The sequence below is a fragment of the Ornithodoros turicata genome, chromosome 2 (assembly GCF_037126465.1).
Source record: "Ornithodoros turicata isolate Travis chromosome 2, ASM3712646v1, whole genome shotgun sequence".
Lineage (NCBI taxonomy): Eukaryota > Metazoa > Arthropoda > Arachnida > Ixodida > Argasidae > Ornithodoros > Ornithodoros turicata.
In genome coordinates, this window is record NC_088202.1 from 18,742,919 (window position 1) to 18,760,951 (window position 18,033).

General features: G+C 46.9%; 1 protein-coding gene and 1 long non-coding RNA gene across 2 annotated transcripts in view; one reads left to right on the plus strand and one right to left on the minus strand.

Annotated features, from left to right (window-relative positions):
* The window catches only part of LOC135384365 (uncharacterized), a 40,977-nt gene extending 32,840 nt beyond the window's left edge, over window positions 1-8,137 (plus strand). Inside the window, exons 4-5 of the mRNA XM_064613570.1 lie at window positions 7,825-7,909; window positions 8,064-8,137. Of these exons, the coding sequence (XP_064469640.1) occupies window positions 7,825-7,909; window positions 8,064-8,137 (159 nt within the window). The remainder of the gene's footprint in view (window positions 1-7,824; window positions 7,910-8,063) is intronic.
* A 6,399-nt stretch (window positions 8,138-14,536) lies between these two features.
* On the minus strand, window positions 14,537-15,091 carry LOC135383175 (uncharacterized). Its single transcript, XR_010419718.1, has 2 exons — window positions 15,040-15,091; window positions 14,537-14,956 (listed from the first exon to the last, which is right to left on the minus strand). It is a non-coding gene; the product is annotated as an uncharacterized LOC135383175 (long non-coding RNA).
* Between the last annotated feature and the right edge of the window lie 2,942 nt (window positions 15,092-18,033).

An 18,033-nucleotide genomic window follows, 5' to 3' on the forward strand; every position in this document is an offset into this window, starting at 1 on the left:
ACTGCCCTTATCTTGGGCTGCATTTTCTGTTTTCTTTTAATCTTTTTCCAGGACGCAAGAGGCGATAGTGTGCTCTTTCATCCTCTCGTATTGGGGGCGAAGGAAAGACGCGTCTCTAGAGATGCGCAATGAATGAAATAAAGAAAAAAATGGCGTTCCTTCACGAATTTTTGGCGGACGATCTATCGAACGGATTTTTGTTCTGAAAACGGCTTTGGTATCTGGTGACCGAAGAGATCAGATGTTCTCATTGGAGCGACTTCGTAGCTTTTATAATCAAAAAGTTAATTATTGAAAGTTAATTAAGACATTGCCTTAGGAGTCTGTTAATGCCCCCCTAGGGAGTGCCCTTCAGCATATGCTATATTGCAATTGATTTCATCTCGGAAAAAGTGATTGATATATTTTTTAAAAATCTGTTCACACTTAGCGTGGACACCCTGTATACATATGTATATAGATGCTCGTGGAACGATGCGACAGCACCAGAGGACACGTGTTTCGCCGTGTTTGCGGCTCGTCAGCTCTGGGTAGCTGCGCATCCCTCGGAATTGGCAAACCAGGGGTCGCTCAGCGAGCGATATACACCTGGGACGTTGACTGAGCACTCCTCAATGCCACAGTGCAAGCCAGTGAATTATAATTAAGAAAAAAAAGACATTAAAAAAAGTAAATGGCACTAGACGTATTTGAAATTAAAAATAAAATTACACATCAAGATGGCGTCTATAACGAAGTGCCTGGCTGTATAGGGGATACCCTACAGCCACGCACTTCGTTATAGACGCATCTGTTCCAGCGACAGCGATCTGGATAGAAATTTGAACCAACTTAAGCAAACATTCATCAGTCGCGAATTCCTACCCAGTTTAGTTGAGCACGCAATAAGGAATGCCCGCAGGGCAGATCGCAAAGCTCTGTTCCAAAACCGCAACCGCAAATCAGGCAGTGGTTCCGTTAACCTCGTTTTAACATTCAATAACAATGTTTCCCACATCAACAGTATACGTAATCGCCACCATGGTATTCTTCGTCAGTCAGAACGCATGGAACAAATCTTCCCGGAAGCCCCACATGTGACCTACAGGCGCACGCAAAACCTCCACGATAATCTAGTCAGCTCCAAAGTCAACCGACCAACAAGTCCGACAGCAGGCTGCCATCCATGCAATGGCCGCAGATGTCAAATATGCGAACTAATGCAACGTGCCCACGTGCTTAACAGCACAAATTCTAGTATCTCCGTCAAACGCAACGCAATGTCAATTCATGCAACGTCATTTATGTCATTCAGTGCAACGCGTGTCGTGTCAAGCACAATACGTAGGTCAAACCCGAACATCTTTTCGGATCAGGTTCAAGAACCACCGGTCGGACATTAATACAAAGCCCATCTTCCTGTTTCTCGCCATTTCAAACAGCCTGGTCATTCAATAAATGACGTCGCCCTTTTTATTCTTTAATCTAACTTTAGCTCCGATAGCAGGCAGGGAACAACGCGAGTCTTACCTCATTTACAAATTCCAATCAATCATTAACGAAGATCCCGGTGTACTTTCAGCAGTAAGGAATCTCCTAGATAGGATACACTTTTCTTTCTTTCTTTTCTTTTTTTTTTCCTTTTCAGCTATGGCCCCAGTACAGCTAACCCTGAGCTGGCTCCCCAAGACAAATGACATCACCACGCGGACTTGACCTTGCTGTATGTTCCTGAATATGACTGACGGACAACTGCCACGTGGCATACTTTCACCGATTGTGACGTCACTTACCGAACCCATTTAAGCAATATGCAACCCGTGTACCTCCTTTGTCCTGACGAAGACAGTGCCACTGTCGAAACGTCGACCGTTCTTTTATAATCTATGTGTTAAGTTACCCGTTAAATAAATTAATTTTCGTTAACTTTCCTGTAATCTGCCGTCCACGTCTTATTATTTTACTTTTATTCAACTTCGTAGCCGTCTGATATATTAACCTCTTTGACTTACGAGGGGCGTTCAAGTCAAACCGGGAATTTTCATTTTTCGCAAAAGTAAACTGAACTTACAGGCGAGAAATTAGTTATTTTTCAACGTAATCTCCAGCTGCACTAATGCACTTGTCCCAGCGTTTCACGAGGGCTTGGATGCCAGCAGCGTAGAAATCCTTACCGACGCGTAGCAGCCCTGATCGGACCGCATTCTTGACCTCGTCGTCGCAGCTGAAATGGCGGCCCCCAAGGAACGCCTTCAGTGGCCCAAAGAGATGGAAATCGCTGGGGGTGAGGTATCGACTGTAAGGGGATGTGGCAGCAACTCGCAGCCAAGTTCCTCTAAGGTGCGTGTCGTGAGATGTGCGGTATGCGGGCGTGCATTGTCCTGTAGGAGGAGGACTCTTTGGTGATGAGGCCCGGCTTTCCGGAACTGGATGCGTTCATGAATGATAGTCTTCAACGTTCCCACAGAAAGATCCGTCGTTCGAGCCAGTTCGAGACATGTTATCCTTCGGTCCGTGAGGATCAGGCGCTCCCCAAGTTGGATGTTCTGTGGTGCTCTGACACTGGGCTCTGAGCCGGCCCGGCCGGGATCGTCCTGCACTGATGTACGGCCGTCTCGGAACCGTTTGCACCACTCAAACACTTTGCTGCGGCTAAGTGTATCGTGCCCATACTGAGGCTGAAGTCTTCTGTGAATTTCAGATTACTTTACGCCTTCATTCACGAGAAACTTCATGACAATTCGCTGTTCGATGTGCGCGCTCACCTCGTTGTCGGCTTACCGGCCTCGGTGGCTCAGTTGGTACCGTGTTCGCCTTCTGATCCCGAGATCGCGGGTTCGAACCCGGCCGAGGACGCCAGCAACTTGGTGGCAGGGTACAAGTTGCTTAGACATGCCGTCTTCCGCGAGGGACGTTAAATACGGGGTGCCGTGTGATGAGCTTTCATCGCACGTTAAAGAACCCTCAGGTGGGCAAAAGCAATCCACAGACCGACCGCTGTGGCGTCGCACATGATCTCAGTTGTCTCGCGACGTAAAGACCCAATTATTATTATTATTAGTTGTCGGCCATCTTGTCTAGCACGTGTCTCCTATTTGCACAAACTTTGGACCACTACGTGGTGAACGCGGAGGCCTGTCGCGTGTGAAAATGATGAAAAAGAAGTAGCGGGAGCCATTTGTACACTCAGGAGACAGAAAGTCCCAGATTGACTTGAACGCCCCTCGTATATATACGTACAGCATACACGTATAGCATATGTCTGGCCCAAGAAGGCCGAAACAGCTGTCCAGTACTGGAATGGCGATGTTTGAGTTACAGACATATGTTATACGTGCAGCCAAAGAGCTCCGGCTATTTTTTTCCTATTATACCTCACTGACTTTGCACTGGGCTTTCAGTGAGTGAGTACCTTACCCTGACGGGAGGAATCACGTGTTACGTGACCTTCTGTCGTCATCCACTCAAACGTTGCCTGCCTGCGTACTGCTGATGAGGCCCAAGAAGGCCGAAACAGCTGTCCAGTACTGGCATGGCGATGTTTGAGTTACAGACATATGCTATACGTGCAGCCAAAGATCTCCGGCTATTTTTTTCTTATTATACTTCACTGGTTTTGCACTGGGCTTTCAGTGAGTGAGTTATCTCACCCTGACGGGAGGAATCACGTGTTACGTGACCTTCTGACGCCATCCACTCAAACGTTGCCTGCCTGCGTACTGCTGATGAGGCCCAAGAAAGCCGAAGCAGCTGTCCAGTACTGGCATGGCGATGTTTGAGTTCCAGACATATGCTATACGTGCAGCCAAAGAGCTCCGGCTATTTTTTTCCTATTATACTTCACTGGCTTTGCACTGGGCTTTCAGTGAGTGAGTTATCTCACCGTGACGGGAGGAATCACGTGTTACGTGACGTTCTGACGCCATCCACTCAAACGTTGCCTGCCTGCGTACTGCTGATGAGGCCCAGGAAGGCCGAAACAGCTGTCCAGTACTGGCATGGCGATGTTTGAGTAACAGACATATGCTATACGTGCAGCCAAAGAGCTCCGGCTATTTTTTCCCATTATACTTCACTGGCTTTGCACTGGGCTTTCAGTGAGTGAGATATCTCACCCTGACGGCAGGAATCACGTGTTACGTGACATTCTGACGCCATCCACTCAAACGTTGCCTGCCTGCGTACTGCTGATGAGGCCCAAGAAGGCCGAAACAGCTGTCAAGTGCTGGCATGGCGATGTTTGAGTTTCAGACATATGCTATACGTGCAGCCAAAGAGCTCCGGCTATTTTTTTCCTATTGTACTTCACTGGCTTTGCACTGGGCTTTCAGTGAGTGAGTTATCTCACCCTGACGGGAGGAATCACGTGTTACGCGACCTTCTGACGCCATCCACTCAAACATTGCCTGCCCGCGTAGTGCTGATGAGGCCCAAGAAGGCCGAAACAGCTGTCCAGTACTGGCATGGCGATGTTTGAGTTACAGACATATGCTATACGTGCAGCCAAAGATCTCCGGCTATTTTTTTCTTATTATACTTCACTGGTTTTGCACTGGGCTTTCAGTGAGTGAGTTATCTCACCCTGACGGGAGGAATCACGTGTTACGTGACCTTCTGACGCCATCCACTCAAACGTTGCCTGCCTGCGTACTGCTGATGAGGCCCAAGAAAGCCGAAGCAGCTGTCCAGTACTGGCATGGCGATGTTTGAGTTCCAGACATATGCTATACGTGCAGCCAAAGAGCTCCGGCTATTTTTTTTCCTATTATACTTCACTGGCTTTGCACTGGGCTTTCAGTGAGTGAGTTATCTCACCCTCACGGGAGGAATCACGTGTTACGTGACCTTCTGACGCCATCCTCTCAAACGTTGCCTGCCTGCGTACTGCTGATGAGGCCGAAGAAGGCCGAAGCAGCTGTCCAGTACTGGCATTGCGATGTTTGAGTTCCAGACATATGCTATACGTGCAGCCAAAGAGCTCCGGCTATTTTTTTCCTATTATACTTCACTGGCTTTGCATTGGGCTTTCAGTGAGTGAGTTATCTCACCCTGACGGGAGGAATCACGTGTTACGTGACCTTCTGACGACATCCACTCAAACGTTGCCTGACTGCGTACTGCTGATGAGGCCCAAGAAGGCCGAAGCAGCTGTCCAGTACTGGCATGGCGATGTTTGAGTTAGAGACATATGCTATACGTGCAGCCAAAGAGCTCCGGCTATTTTTTTCCTATTATACTTCACTGGCTTTGCACTGGGCTTTCAGTGAGTGAGTTATCTCACCGTGACGGGAGGAATCACGTGTTACGTGACGTTCTGACGCCATCCACTCAAACGTTGCCTGCCTGCGTACTGCTGATGAGGCCCAGGAAGGCCGAAACAGCTGTCCAGTACTGGCATGGCGATGTTTGAGTAACAGACATATGCTATACGTGCAGCCAAAGAGCTCCGGCTATTTTTTCCCATTATACTTCACTGGCTTTGCACTGGGCTTTCAGTGAGTGAGATATCTCACCCTGACGGCAGGAATCACGTGTTACGTGACATTCTGACGCCATCCACTCAAACGTTGCCTGCCTGCGTACTGCTGATGAGGCCCAAGAAGGCCGAAACAGCTGTCAAGTGCTGGCATGGCGATGTTTGAGTTTCAGACATATGCTATACGTGCAGCCAAAGAGCTCCGGCTATTTTTTTCCTATTGTACTTCACTGGCTTTGCACTGGGCTTTCAGTGAGTGAGTTATCTCACCCTGACGGGAGGAATCACGTGTTACGCGACCTTCTGACGCCATCCACTCAAACATTGCCTGCCCGCGTAGTGCTGATGAGGCCCAAGAAGGCCGAAACAGCTGTCCAGTACTGGCATGGCGATGTTTGAGTTACAGACATATGCTATACGTGCAGCCAAAGAGCTCCGGCTATTTTTTTCCTATTATACTTCACTGGCTTTGCACTGGGCTTTCAGTGAGTGAGTTATCTCACCCTGACGGGAGGAATCACGTGTTACATGACCTTCTGACGCCATCCACTCAAACGTTGCCTGCCTGCGTACTGCTGATGAGGCCCAAGAAGGCCGAAACAGCTGTCCAGTACTGGCATGGCGATGTTTGAGTTACAAACATATGCTATACGTGCAGCCAAAGAGCTCCGGCTATTTTTTTTCCTATTGTATATATATATATATTATGATGGTTGTCTGCAGGCTGCGTGGATATCGCAAATGTGCTAGAAAGTGCGAACGGGTAAAAGTGAACATACTTATGTTTCGTGCTCCGAAAGGGCGGCGCATGCAGTGCCAGCTCCCAGGTCTGCCACCTCCCAAAGTATACGTTGTGTTGAACGCACCTTGGCCGTTGGCGACGTTCCCTGTAAAATGATTTGTTGCGGTCACTATTATCTTGTGCACATTCATTTCGCTCGTGCTGTAACAAGCTACAAGGCAAGGAAAAGCGCTGCGTTCAGCGGTTCAGGTGCGGAAATAAACAATGTGCAGTGCTTCGTATCTCAGGTGATCAGGATAATACAGTTCATAACTCACAAGGGACGTACTCAATGCATATCATCCGTATATGGGTCAAAGCGCATAAGATTGTATGTTGTCGAGACAACTTCGGGATGAAAAACACATGACGAAGATGTCTACCTTAACTGAAATTACCTTACTACACCACTAATCAGAGTTGAAAAGCAATGCAAATATCGCATATCAAGTTGTTCGCGTTCACGCTTGAACCGGTTCATCGGAACCGCTAACGGAAAACAAATCTTTCCGTTTAGGTTACGGTTTCGGACAATTGCCCATGGTGAATTACGGTTGCGTTCTACCTCCTGTTCTTGAAAAATTTGGGGTCCAAACAGTTTTCGGTTCCGTTCCGGTTTCAGTGTCCTGAAAAACAGTAACAGACGCTATATGCTTCTTATTGTAGGCGTGGACTTGGTCGCGCTAGTGCGTGTAGAGCAAATTCCAAGGTGAAGATACTGAAGGCTAAAGCGCGGGCTCCGTCTTAGCAAAAACGTAGACTGGACACACGAGATTAGACCAACCGCCGAGGAAAATATCAGATGTTTCCTAGATATCAAATAGAAGGGGCTCTTTGTGTGTGGTCGTGCAATGACGGTCCACCAAGCCAAGTCAAGCCAAGCTAAGGGAGTGTACTATCGCAAGTGTTCCTCATGGCGAACTTTCGTGGGTGTCGCCGTCCAGACCTTGACCGGGTATCCGCTCGACCGACTTTTTCGGGAGAGATCTCGGCGGAGGCGCGAGGGCGACAGGAGCGGCGTCATAGTTTCTTGGGTGGACGTGAGCAACGTCCCGTTTTCTCGTGCACTCGTCTTGCGCCGAGAGATTCTGTGCGCGCTGCACAGAATTTCTCCGACGAGAAATTGCATCTGCTAGCTGCGCTGCATTCAGCGCAGTCCTCCGTCGCGTGTTTGAGTAACTTGTTCATCGTCACTTCAGACGTCGTCCGGATGCGCTCGGTATTTCTTCCGCGATATCTCGTTGGCGCGTGCTTTCCTCCTTGCTCTCCTTTGCCGACATCTTGCCAGATAAAGTCGCTCGTGTGGACACCCGGTGATCCAGCGACGCTGTTTCTTCCCCTGGAAGAAACGCCGAATACTCCACATCTGATTTAGGGCAATGACATGCGTCCAACTAGAGGTGCAGTCCTACACGGCGGGCATTTCGTGCGTCGCTTAATTCCTCGATAATGGGGCAGTACTAAGCTACACAGCACGCTTGTGCTGGTTTCGAGAAACTGCACGTACTTGGGCACGCTTAACGCCCAAAGCATCACATCGTACCATCGTGTAGCGTCATATAATATGGCCATTATTATTGTTTTTCAGAGATTCGACCCTCCTTCTTACGGCAAATGCTTCGCAGGAGTATGTTATACGTGGTCAGAGTTTCAGAACGTCACCAAGGGAAAGAGTAAGCTCGCACGCGAACTGCCAGTACATTGATGTGACTGCCATATGGACTGTGTTGCGAATGAATGGTCGCGCCGGAAGTATTAAAAAAAAACATTGGAGAACATGTACAGACCAGACTGAAAAATTTAAACAGTATACCGCTTGTGTTGTAGACCAGCAAGCGTATGCCGGCAAGTGCCACCAAAGTTCCCGGGCGCACGCACGACCCCCGCCCCAAGCAACCTGACACGATATCAGGAGGCAGAAATACTTGGTAATAAAACGACATTAATCAACGGGAAAGTTTCCAATATAAGATAGTATTGGCCTCTAATGCTGTGGTCTGCACACGACTGTGAAACGACTTTAGATTTGCAGACCTCAAGGTTCTCCGAGAACCGTCAGTCTGGCGCAAATGCAATGGGCTGGGGCCTCCGAAAAGCGAATTTTATTGAGTGTTAAGTAGACTCTCCTTAACCCGGCTTCCGAAGTACAGTGTCTACCGCACGCAATAAACAGGTATGACTCTGAGGCCCGGTTACACCAACACCGATTAACATTTGAACCGAGATCAACGGTCCTTTAACTTGATTTTAACGCTTAACTGCTCTTCACTAAAGCGAGTTATTGTTAATGAGCCATTCATCGGGTTACCGACTAACGTCTGCAAAAATAATTGAGTATTAACTTCAAGTTTTAGCAACGCTTAATCTCGCTTCAAAGTTAACTGGCCTTGGTGAAACCGTGCCTGAGTCATGCACGCACCCATTGGTTCCCGTAGGTACGATAGCCTCATGGTGACGTATTCAACGGTCTGCTAACACTGTCTCTTATAGGGAGTTTTAGGAAAACGCACCACGATAACGTTTTCGAAAACATGATAAGATAATCGCCTGGTTGATTTGGAGTGGCGGCTGATATCACGTTGCTGATATCTGATTTGCTGACAGTGAACGGAGTCGGAATCGAACGGCGCCTACGGTCATAGCTTTGCCTCTCGGGCCCTCGAAACTCACGATCACAATCACCTGATAAGGTGTGAGTTCAGCAGTTGCCACGAGCTCACGTGAAGGTCGACATGGCATAGAACTGAACTCCGTCATGCCGCATATTAGCGCACCCACCAGGAAACATCACACGTGTTCTGCTTACTCTTGTAATGTTGTCCAGTGAGTGCAGGCCATGTCGACCTTTACGGGAGTTCGTAGCCGCGGCTGAACTCACGCCTTATCAGATGATTGTGATCCTGAGTTTCGGGGCCCGAAATACGAAGCGAAATGTACCCCTTCACGAAACGCTATATTCGCCACATATCCTAAAAAGGCTCAAATGTCACTGTCGGATCCATGTAGTCTTCTGCGTCCGCATCCTCCATGTTTTTATGTATTTTGCAGATCTGAAAAGAACTCTAGATTGCGCAGCAGGCCATGACTATTTATATGTAAGTATTGCATTGTATTGAAATGAATTTCAATGCTATTAATAGGTCAATAGTTAAAAATACCTACACCACATATGTCACACACCATAGTCCGTATTCACCAGCCGACTTGCACCATTGGTTTAGTGACGTCGGGTTGAAATCGATCACGTGATCTCTCCGACTATGAATAGCGGTTGACCAAAGAGTTGACCACAATGCGTGCGCACTATTGGCATTGTCATGCAAGGGTGGCCTTGTCCTGCAGGTGTCTCTCACACTCATAACGTTCACAGTATTATAGTTTTAAGAAATCGACGTGGTACTTTCAACGTGTCACAAATATGCAACGCGTTAGAGCATCTCTTTGCTGGCAGTGTTTCTTTGGAGTGCGACTCATACGGAAAACTTAGTCAGGGTGCATTTTTTTTACATCCTCGTCCTGTGTGTGTGTGTGTGTGTTTGTTTTTCTTTGTTTGTTTAGCGCTTGCTTTCGTCATGTTACTTAGGGCGGCCCTACTTGTGAGCGTTGAAGTTGTCAGTGTCGTGTGTTAAATCTTTCCTGATGAGGACGACGACGCCACCTCGTGCCTCACTCATTCTTCTCTAGCCCTTCCATTAAACATCGTCACCTCTGTTGCCCCTTTGTGATGTCTTCTACAAAGTGGTGCCGTGACCAGGATACACCGAACTTTCATTTGAACATCCCTGGACGACTGTACCGACCTGACTGAGAAGACTGCAACGGGCACTGACGAAGTCTCAAGAAGAGGCTTCGCGTTGTGTCTGTCCCTTCGTGTTCCCTAGTCTCGGGGTTTTTACATTATGCATACGAAGCAGGTCGAAATGTAGATGAGTATTTTGACGTCGCTTTTCTACGCCAACGAGTACTTAAAGAGAAACAACGCTGAATTCATCACGGCATCTACTACCACTTCAGTGCCAAACATCAACGATTCAACAAGCGGAATTCAGAAGATCGAACTACCATCACAGACTGTAACACGTGTCAGTCAACAACAGGACGCTAAATATCAGGAGGAAGCGCACGCCAGTACCTCATTCCCGAACAACGTACCTGTGACTGAACGTTCTGACGTCGCTGCACTGCTCACGACAGGGACAGATATTGTTTCAAGTGAAGTTTTGCATCCTACCGACTTTTCTCTCAACCTGCATCAAGCGATCAATCCCACGCGATTTATGAAACAGTTGCTGGACTACATGACTTTCATACCCGATGCTCTTACCTCAGCAGGAACCGAACAAAGCACGTCTAAATGACTGACGACCTGGACCCGAGTCACGTACAGCCAGTATGTTGTACGACTAATCATGGGGTCGTCAAACCGCTACTTAAAGAAGATGATACGCAAACAGAAGGACGGCATCGTACTGACCGCTCTTCTAAACGGAAAAGAAGAGGAAAGCATGGATCACGCCTGAACAATAACATGAACTCAACCCATACGCCGCCGCAATGCCACGCCCCGAATCCTGCTGACATAAAAAAACAGCGGTTTCCTGCGCGTGAGGCAGTGATAATCAACGTGACGACTGCATATCAATACTACGTGAGGGACACCAAGTCTTGGCTGTGCTGTGCTGCTAAAAGTCACGCCAATAGGGCAGGGTCACTGAGCAGAAATGCCAGCGGAATACGACAGATCGCTCGATCTGAAAAGCAATGTCCTGAGGACACTGAGCAAGAGAACACTGAAACTGACATGAACTCCGCAGTCCTTTTCCGAAGAATACGACCTGGTATGCCTATGGAACGTCACCCGCTGCGCAAAGGACCACCCTGGCTTCAATCGTCTCACGTTAGCACACAAGTTGATAGCAATGGAAAGCGATCACCTATTGGAGCTCATTGTCGCATGGCCATCACGATGATGGAATATACACCAGGATCCGATATCGCCTTTTTGCGGGGGGCAGTCTGTTAAATCTTTCCTGATGAGGACGGCGGCGCTACCTCGTGCTTCACTCATTCTTTTCTAGCCCTTCCATTAAACATCGTCAACTCTGTTCCCCCGTTGTACTGCCTTCTACATCGTGACGCTCCTGTCAGTGCGGTGCTGTGCTTAGCTCTGATCTCTTTTATTTCTGCATTTCAGCATATAACATTATTGTACAAATTGTTAAGCACTGAATTGATTGTTGTGTTCGGCCATCAAAGATTCATCATTACGTTGTGAATGTCTCTTGCTCCGATGAAATTTCGCAAAATGGGAACTATTTGTCCTTACTTGTCATCTGCTATGATGAGCTTGACATCACAGATGTAACAATTGCTAAAATAAACGGCCACACTTTAATGCCATTACACTGCATCCGAGCCATCCAGATTTTGTAGTTTAATGAGATCATGTACCCAAAATATAGACGTTAAAATTAACCAAATATCTCATCAAGGAGGATGTCATACACTGGATCAGTAGTGGTGTTTCAAGAATCGAGCAAACAGGAATGAACCAAAGAAAACACACAGAACAACAGCTACAAACAAACCTGTGTTGCCATTTTGTTCAATAATTGCATGTGCTTATCTGTTCAAAGCCATATTTTTTAAAGAAACACGTTTACACACCTGGTTGGGAACTTCTTTTGCCATGCTCATTCATTTACAAGCTTCTCTCTCGACTCCATACTGGCATTGGAAGCAATTTGACTATCATTATCATCGCACTATTACATGTCAAACCATCACCACCACCAATGCCTAAAGACTCGTCACAGCTCATGCCATGCTATAATACGGCTGCCAACAGCATATGATGCACTGTACAAGCGTATGAAGGCGGGATATTTGGTGCGAGTTCATGGTGTGTAGACAACAAAAATACACGGACGAAAAACAACGACACGGACGACTGCATCATACACTGCGATCTTTGAAAGTACTCAACCTTATTCAGTTTTTTTTTTTCTTTTAATTTCGGCTTCTTGTTCAGAAAGACTTTGCGTAGTGATGCAGTTACAGTTATCACTTCACTCTGACACAGATCACTGAACTCTGACTATGAAATGACATGAGATGCCACTGTGACGCCATGAGAAAGATAATTGCCACTGTACAATTGTGTAAAAGTTATTTAGTGCATTTTTACTCCAGCAGCTCTTCACCGCTTTCTTGACATTTTTTTTAATAGTTTTTCAGTCATGCAATAGTTCTCAGACTACTCGCAGTTTGCTATCCTTTACTGGATTGCAGACATCATGAAACACAGACGATAGTTCAAGCAACTCAGCAGCTGGGCGTTCGAGGCCTACATGTTTGTATCGTCCATATTTGTGGCCTGCGTCGACTAATTTTTGTTGTTTACACAGATGATAAAGCTTTGAAAAAAGCTTTGAAAAAAAAAAAAAGCTTTGACTGCGCAGGCCGCATTTCTGCACTGTGTGGTTATGCAGTTTGACTATACACCTTTGTACTGAGAGATTACTGTAAACGTATTTTTATTCGCGATGTATTAATTTTCGCGAATCGCGCATTCAGTCATTTGCGAAGTTATTCGCGATTACTTAATTTCGCGATTCCAGGGCTGTTTCCTTTCGCGGGATAAACGTCAGGCTTTGTTCGCGAGTACAATTTTTCGCGATTTTTTAGCGGTCGCGAAATTCGCGAAAATTAATACATCGCGAATAAAAATACGTTTACAGTATGCTATTTCGTGAGAAACAACACAGTGGAATATCACAGCAAGGCACATCTACGGGTGCTCGTTCTAGCATGAAATCTCATTGCCACAGCAAGCAGCAGCACTGATCATTGTATGCTCGCTTTCTGTATTGATATGTACCATACCGTAAGAGGAAATCTGCTGTGGAAAAATGGACGCAATGCAAATAAGCCCATACAATGAAAAGGCGGCAACTTGAAATCAGGTGCATCTTAACTACAATGTGCTGTATTATTTTTATTAAAATTTATATGATTGCATATCTTTCTTCCACAACTTCATTTATTTTTGAGCCACATTGGTAGTTATCGCTTTGCAAAAGCCGACATATTCATGCAGTTGTGTCAGGATATGCAACTGGATAGTTAAATGTAGTGAGCATGGTGTACTGCATCATCAGGGACAAAGTCTGGGAGCAGATGTATGGGACACAATGCTGAATTGGTAGTAAAATAATGTAGATGCCTCTTCATGACTAACCGCCTAACTTCAGAAACGAGTGATGAACATGCAATGTCTTCAGGTAACTTCTGGAAATTATTAGATGACGTATGGGGAGATGGTATGCAAGATACCAGCACTCAAAGCAACAGTTGCACAGATTCTGGGCATATGCATTACAGTGGCACACAAGAAGAGCACGTAATTATTTCGGTCCACTTTACTCAACTTTAGCACCCCTAATGATGCCATAGAAAATGTAGGGGAGAGGGGGTTCTAAAAAGAAACAGAAGTAGTGTGAATTTCCCGTTAAAAAGAAGTGAAAAATTCCACAGACACAACCACAGCATTTCTGAAGCTATGGTGAAGCTAGCTCTTACACAGACATCTTTTTTTGTTGGGGATGGCATGGTATGCCATGAGCCTAAGCTAATGCCAGCCGCATATTCGTATAGCGATAAACTTTCTTCACATATGGCATTGAAGAACTGCTTACCTGAAACAAAATAAATAACCAGGTGTGACACATATACAATCATACGTCACAGGCATTTGTTGCCAGTCGTGCAGTGAATGCAGTGTGCACGAGATGTCACATATTCTCCTGATGATGATGTGAAGGAAGGAAGCTTTCCAGCAATAAATGTAGGCCATCCAGTATGGAAATTCCGGAATCCGGAACGAATGAGGTTATCTGAATCAGGTCTGAATTCAAAATTGGGCGGGAATGTGAATCAGGATTGATTCAGGAATGGAGCATCAGGAATCAATCCGGTTCTGCAATCAATTACTGAACCAAACCTCAACACAACCGCGTGTGATCGCGTACAGGGCCTGAATATTTCCAGACATGCGCCCGATAGGATCCTGAATAATTACTAAGTAGCCTGAATAAAAACTGATCGCAGCCGGATATGATCCTGAACGATCACTGAATAACATCTGACTACATCCATATAGAATCCCGAATGATCACTGAATCTATACGCTACGAAAAACTGGCGCGAATGCGCTTTACGCGCGCGTGCATTATACTTTACACAGTAAGGGCACCATAAAGGCAATGCATGCAGAGTACAGAGGAACGAAAAACAACGTATTGGCGTCACTCAACGACTTTATTATCGTCCCGCTTTCGTTCGCGCAATTCACTCAGTTTTCGCCCAAGCGACCTCACAAGAACAGAGGTTGCCGCTTTCCAGTCTTCACGGTTGCCGCCATGTGCATGGGTGAACTCTGCAAATGCCAAATCCGTGGAGAAATGCCAACAGCGTACGAGGTGGCCGCTTGCCTATAATAGCGTCGATCGCCCTCGGATACAGCGGTGCCGTGCCCCCTCAACGCGACCACGGGTTCCGTTATACCGCCGGCCCTTCACTGAGCATAACTGGAGTGCGTCCTCCGTAAAGATGCTGACCAGCAGTGACCTTGTCATTGCAGTCGATGACTTTGCTAGCATTGCACCAGCTAACGTCCTCCCTGGTATGTACACGCCGGACCCCGGCAGCAGTTCAACCACCTGCGTGCAGGATGTCATATATATCTAAGCCTAATGTTGCCTAACAGCAGCACATTCACGACGCACAACTTTCGCAAGCGTACCTGGAAGTCACTTGGCTTGTATTTCATTTGAAGAAGGTAAGGGTCATTCTCGTCAACCTCAAGCTCCGGCTCATGCCTATCCACGGCTTCTGTGGCTGGAATTCAAATGTCCGTCTAGTTCTGGAACAGCGAGCAAAACGAAAGCGAGTTAATCAAGTTGGACCGATATCTTCTGCGCTGATCCTCAAGCAGCTGGTGGTTAGAAAATATATAAAGGAAATACGTACCCGTATGTGTTGCAAGCTGCCGCTGCACGATTCGCAGCTCCTCCTCAATATTACGAAGCTTTTCTTCAGGTAGGCGCAACTGTTCTAGCAGTGTAGCGTTTTCTTCCTCCACGGCACACGTTCCATTAAGCTCTTGCAGCAGGTCAAGCGCTTGCATGGTAGCCACGTCCTCGTGTGGTGTCACTACCAAATTTTGGTTGCTCTTCTTATTCTTCCTCTTCGCTATTCTATTCCTCTATCATGGCGTCCATCTCATGCTGCAGCCAGACCTCGTCATCTGTAATGAGAACATACACGACATTTAATAAAGCGGCACGCATATACGCAGTACAACCGTCTCTACATTATATTGCACAGATAACCAACGCTTAGCAAACCGTTTAGTAAAAAGAAAAAAAGTACAGTCCACTTACCGGATAATTGTTTAAAGGAAGCAGGACAGTGCTTCCTTCCTTCCCAGCGAACTTTGATCTTGCTACCGAGGCGGATCTCCGTGGTAAATTTTCGTATGTGGGACTTATCGCACACACACACAAAAATTTCGTTCTCAAAGTGCACAAGTGCGAACGCCATGTTCTCCGACTTGGGAGCCTTCCTCTGCGGACGACGGGCAGCAAATGACTCCTGGTCCCCACCACAAAGAATGATCCAGTGACGTCAGCCGCAGTTCAAAAGTAGAACAGTTCCATAGGAGGCCCGAGATACCAAAGGGGTAGAATAGGGGAAGGGTAAGCGCCTGCATGTCAGCGCATTCTCCCCATTGTGCTAGGAATTTCCCCGTGACAGGCGGAAACCAGTTCTTGGAGACAGACGAACCTTTATCGGAAATACTGAAATATCGCACCATCTCACCAGATGTGGTTCTAACATTTCGATTATTTATGATCACTGACAAATTAGCTGCGAAATCTCTCTAAAGTGTTGTGTATTCTTCATGTGACATTAGTGCGCAATAGAAGGTGTTACGCACACGTACACGACAAACAGAGCTACGATCTGTCCGCATATGCTTCTGTTACGTGTCGTATTTAGATGTGCGAATTACTAACGGTACCGCACATCAGAAGAGTCAACTGCAGCGAGCTCAATCTGATTAATTACTGTATAAGCCATTGAATTCGCGGACTCAATAATTCGTCGATTTATGAGAAGCCAGGATCCTGAGATGATTTGCGGAACCTTAAATTTGCGACACTATAGTATATGCACCGTGTACGGTGCGTCCACCTTTCATCTGGCGTCTCATGCAGAACTTTACAGAAGGCATCACAACTGGTTAGTAATCCGTGTCATATATTATTGTCTTCCTTTTGAGCCGGTTCTTACTCAGAGGGCGGCGATGAGGCGTCCTTACTTGGTTAGTGTGTGAATCCTTGCCGAACTGCCCTGTCCCCCGGTCAGATATTTCGCGGAGCCCTCACGAATTTCGCGAAAATTACTTGTATAGTACCTTGCAAAAAAGTGTAGGGGGTTGTACTGGCTACGTACGGCGCGCATGCCTATATAGCCCACACAGCAAAAGCGTCAGAAAAGGGTGACGCTTGGTTGCCTATATACGCCAGAATGGTTAGGTCACATCATGTTTGTAATGCCACTTATCCCGTGGTATGCCGTCACTGGCTTGAACAAGACCATTTTTTCTCTCTAAGCAGCTGGGACCATTTCTTCTGGGGACCGTTGTCGTCGGAATAAGAAGTTGCGTGAAAATAGGGTGGATCGATAAGTTTCCGGTCCGAGGCGGAAAATGCGCGCGAATTTGAAAATGCGATTTAGGACGCGTGGCACCATCTCTTGGAGGGCCGGAGCACCACCCTCAACCCTCTCCATGCTTTTGTCGGTTGGAGAGCGGCATTTCAAACAGCCAAGGTGCACTCTTCAGTTAAAATAGAAAAAATCGAGTACCGCGCTGTGATAAAATTCTTGACAAAAGAGGGACTTTCGCCTAAAGAAATTAAAGCGCGACTGGACAACGTGTACAGGGAAGCCTCTCCGTCATACACAACGGTAAAAGATTGGGCTAAGCAGTTTCAACTGGGGCGAGAGTCTATTGTAGATGATCCACGCGATGGTCGTCCAGTGGAAGTGCTGACACAAGAAAATTTGTCTCTTGTCGAGGAGGAAGTGCTGAGCGACAGGCGTCTGAAGGTGAAGGAAATCTCAGAAAGGCTGGGGCTTTCCAAGACAACCGTTTTCCGCATCATTCGCGACGGCCTTCCCATGAAAAAGGTCAGTGCGAGATGGGTGCCATGACTTCTCTCGTCAGTTCAAAAGCAACAGCGCGTCGTCTGTGCCAAATAGTTTTTGGAACTCTGTCAAGAGAACGAAGAAGAAATATTGAAGTCAATTGTCACAGGGGATGAGACTATGGTGCTCTATTATGATCCCATTTCGAAAAAGGAGTCGATGGAATCGCGCAAACCAGGAGAAGCACCCCCAAGAAAAGCCAAGGTCACACAATCCACAAAGAAGATCATGGCAACAATATTTTGGGATTGTCACGGGATCCTCCTCATCGACTTCAAAGAGAGGAACACCACAGTGAATGCGACTTATTATGCTTCACTCCTGCACCGACTGCGAGACGCCATCAATGAAAAGAGGCGCGGCAGCTTGAGTCGAGGTGTCCGGTTGCTCCAGGACAATGCCCCTGCCCACACGGCTTCTGTTGCCGAGGCTGCACTGAAGGAGTGCGGTTTCGAAGCAATCCACCACCCACCCTACAGTCCAGACTTGGCACCAAGTGACTACTTCCTGTTCTCAAACTTGA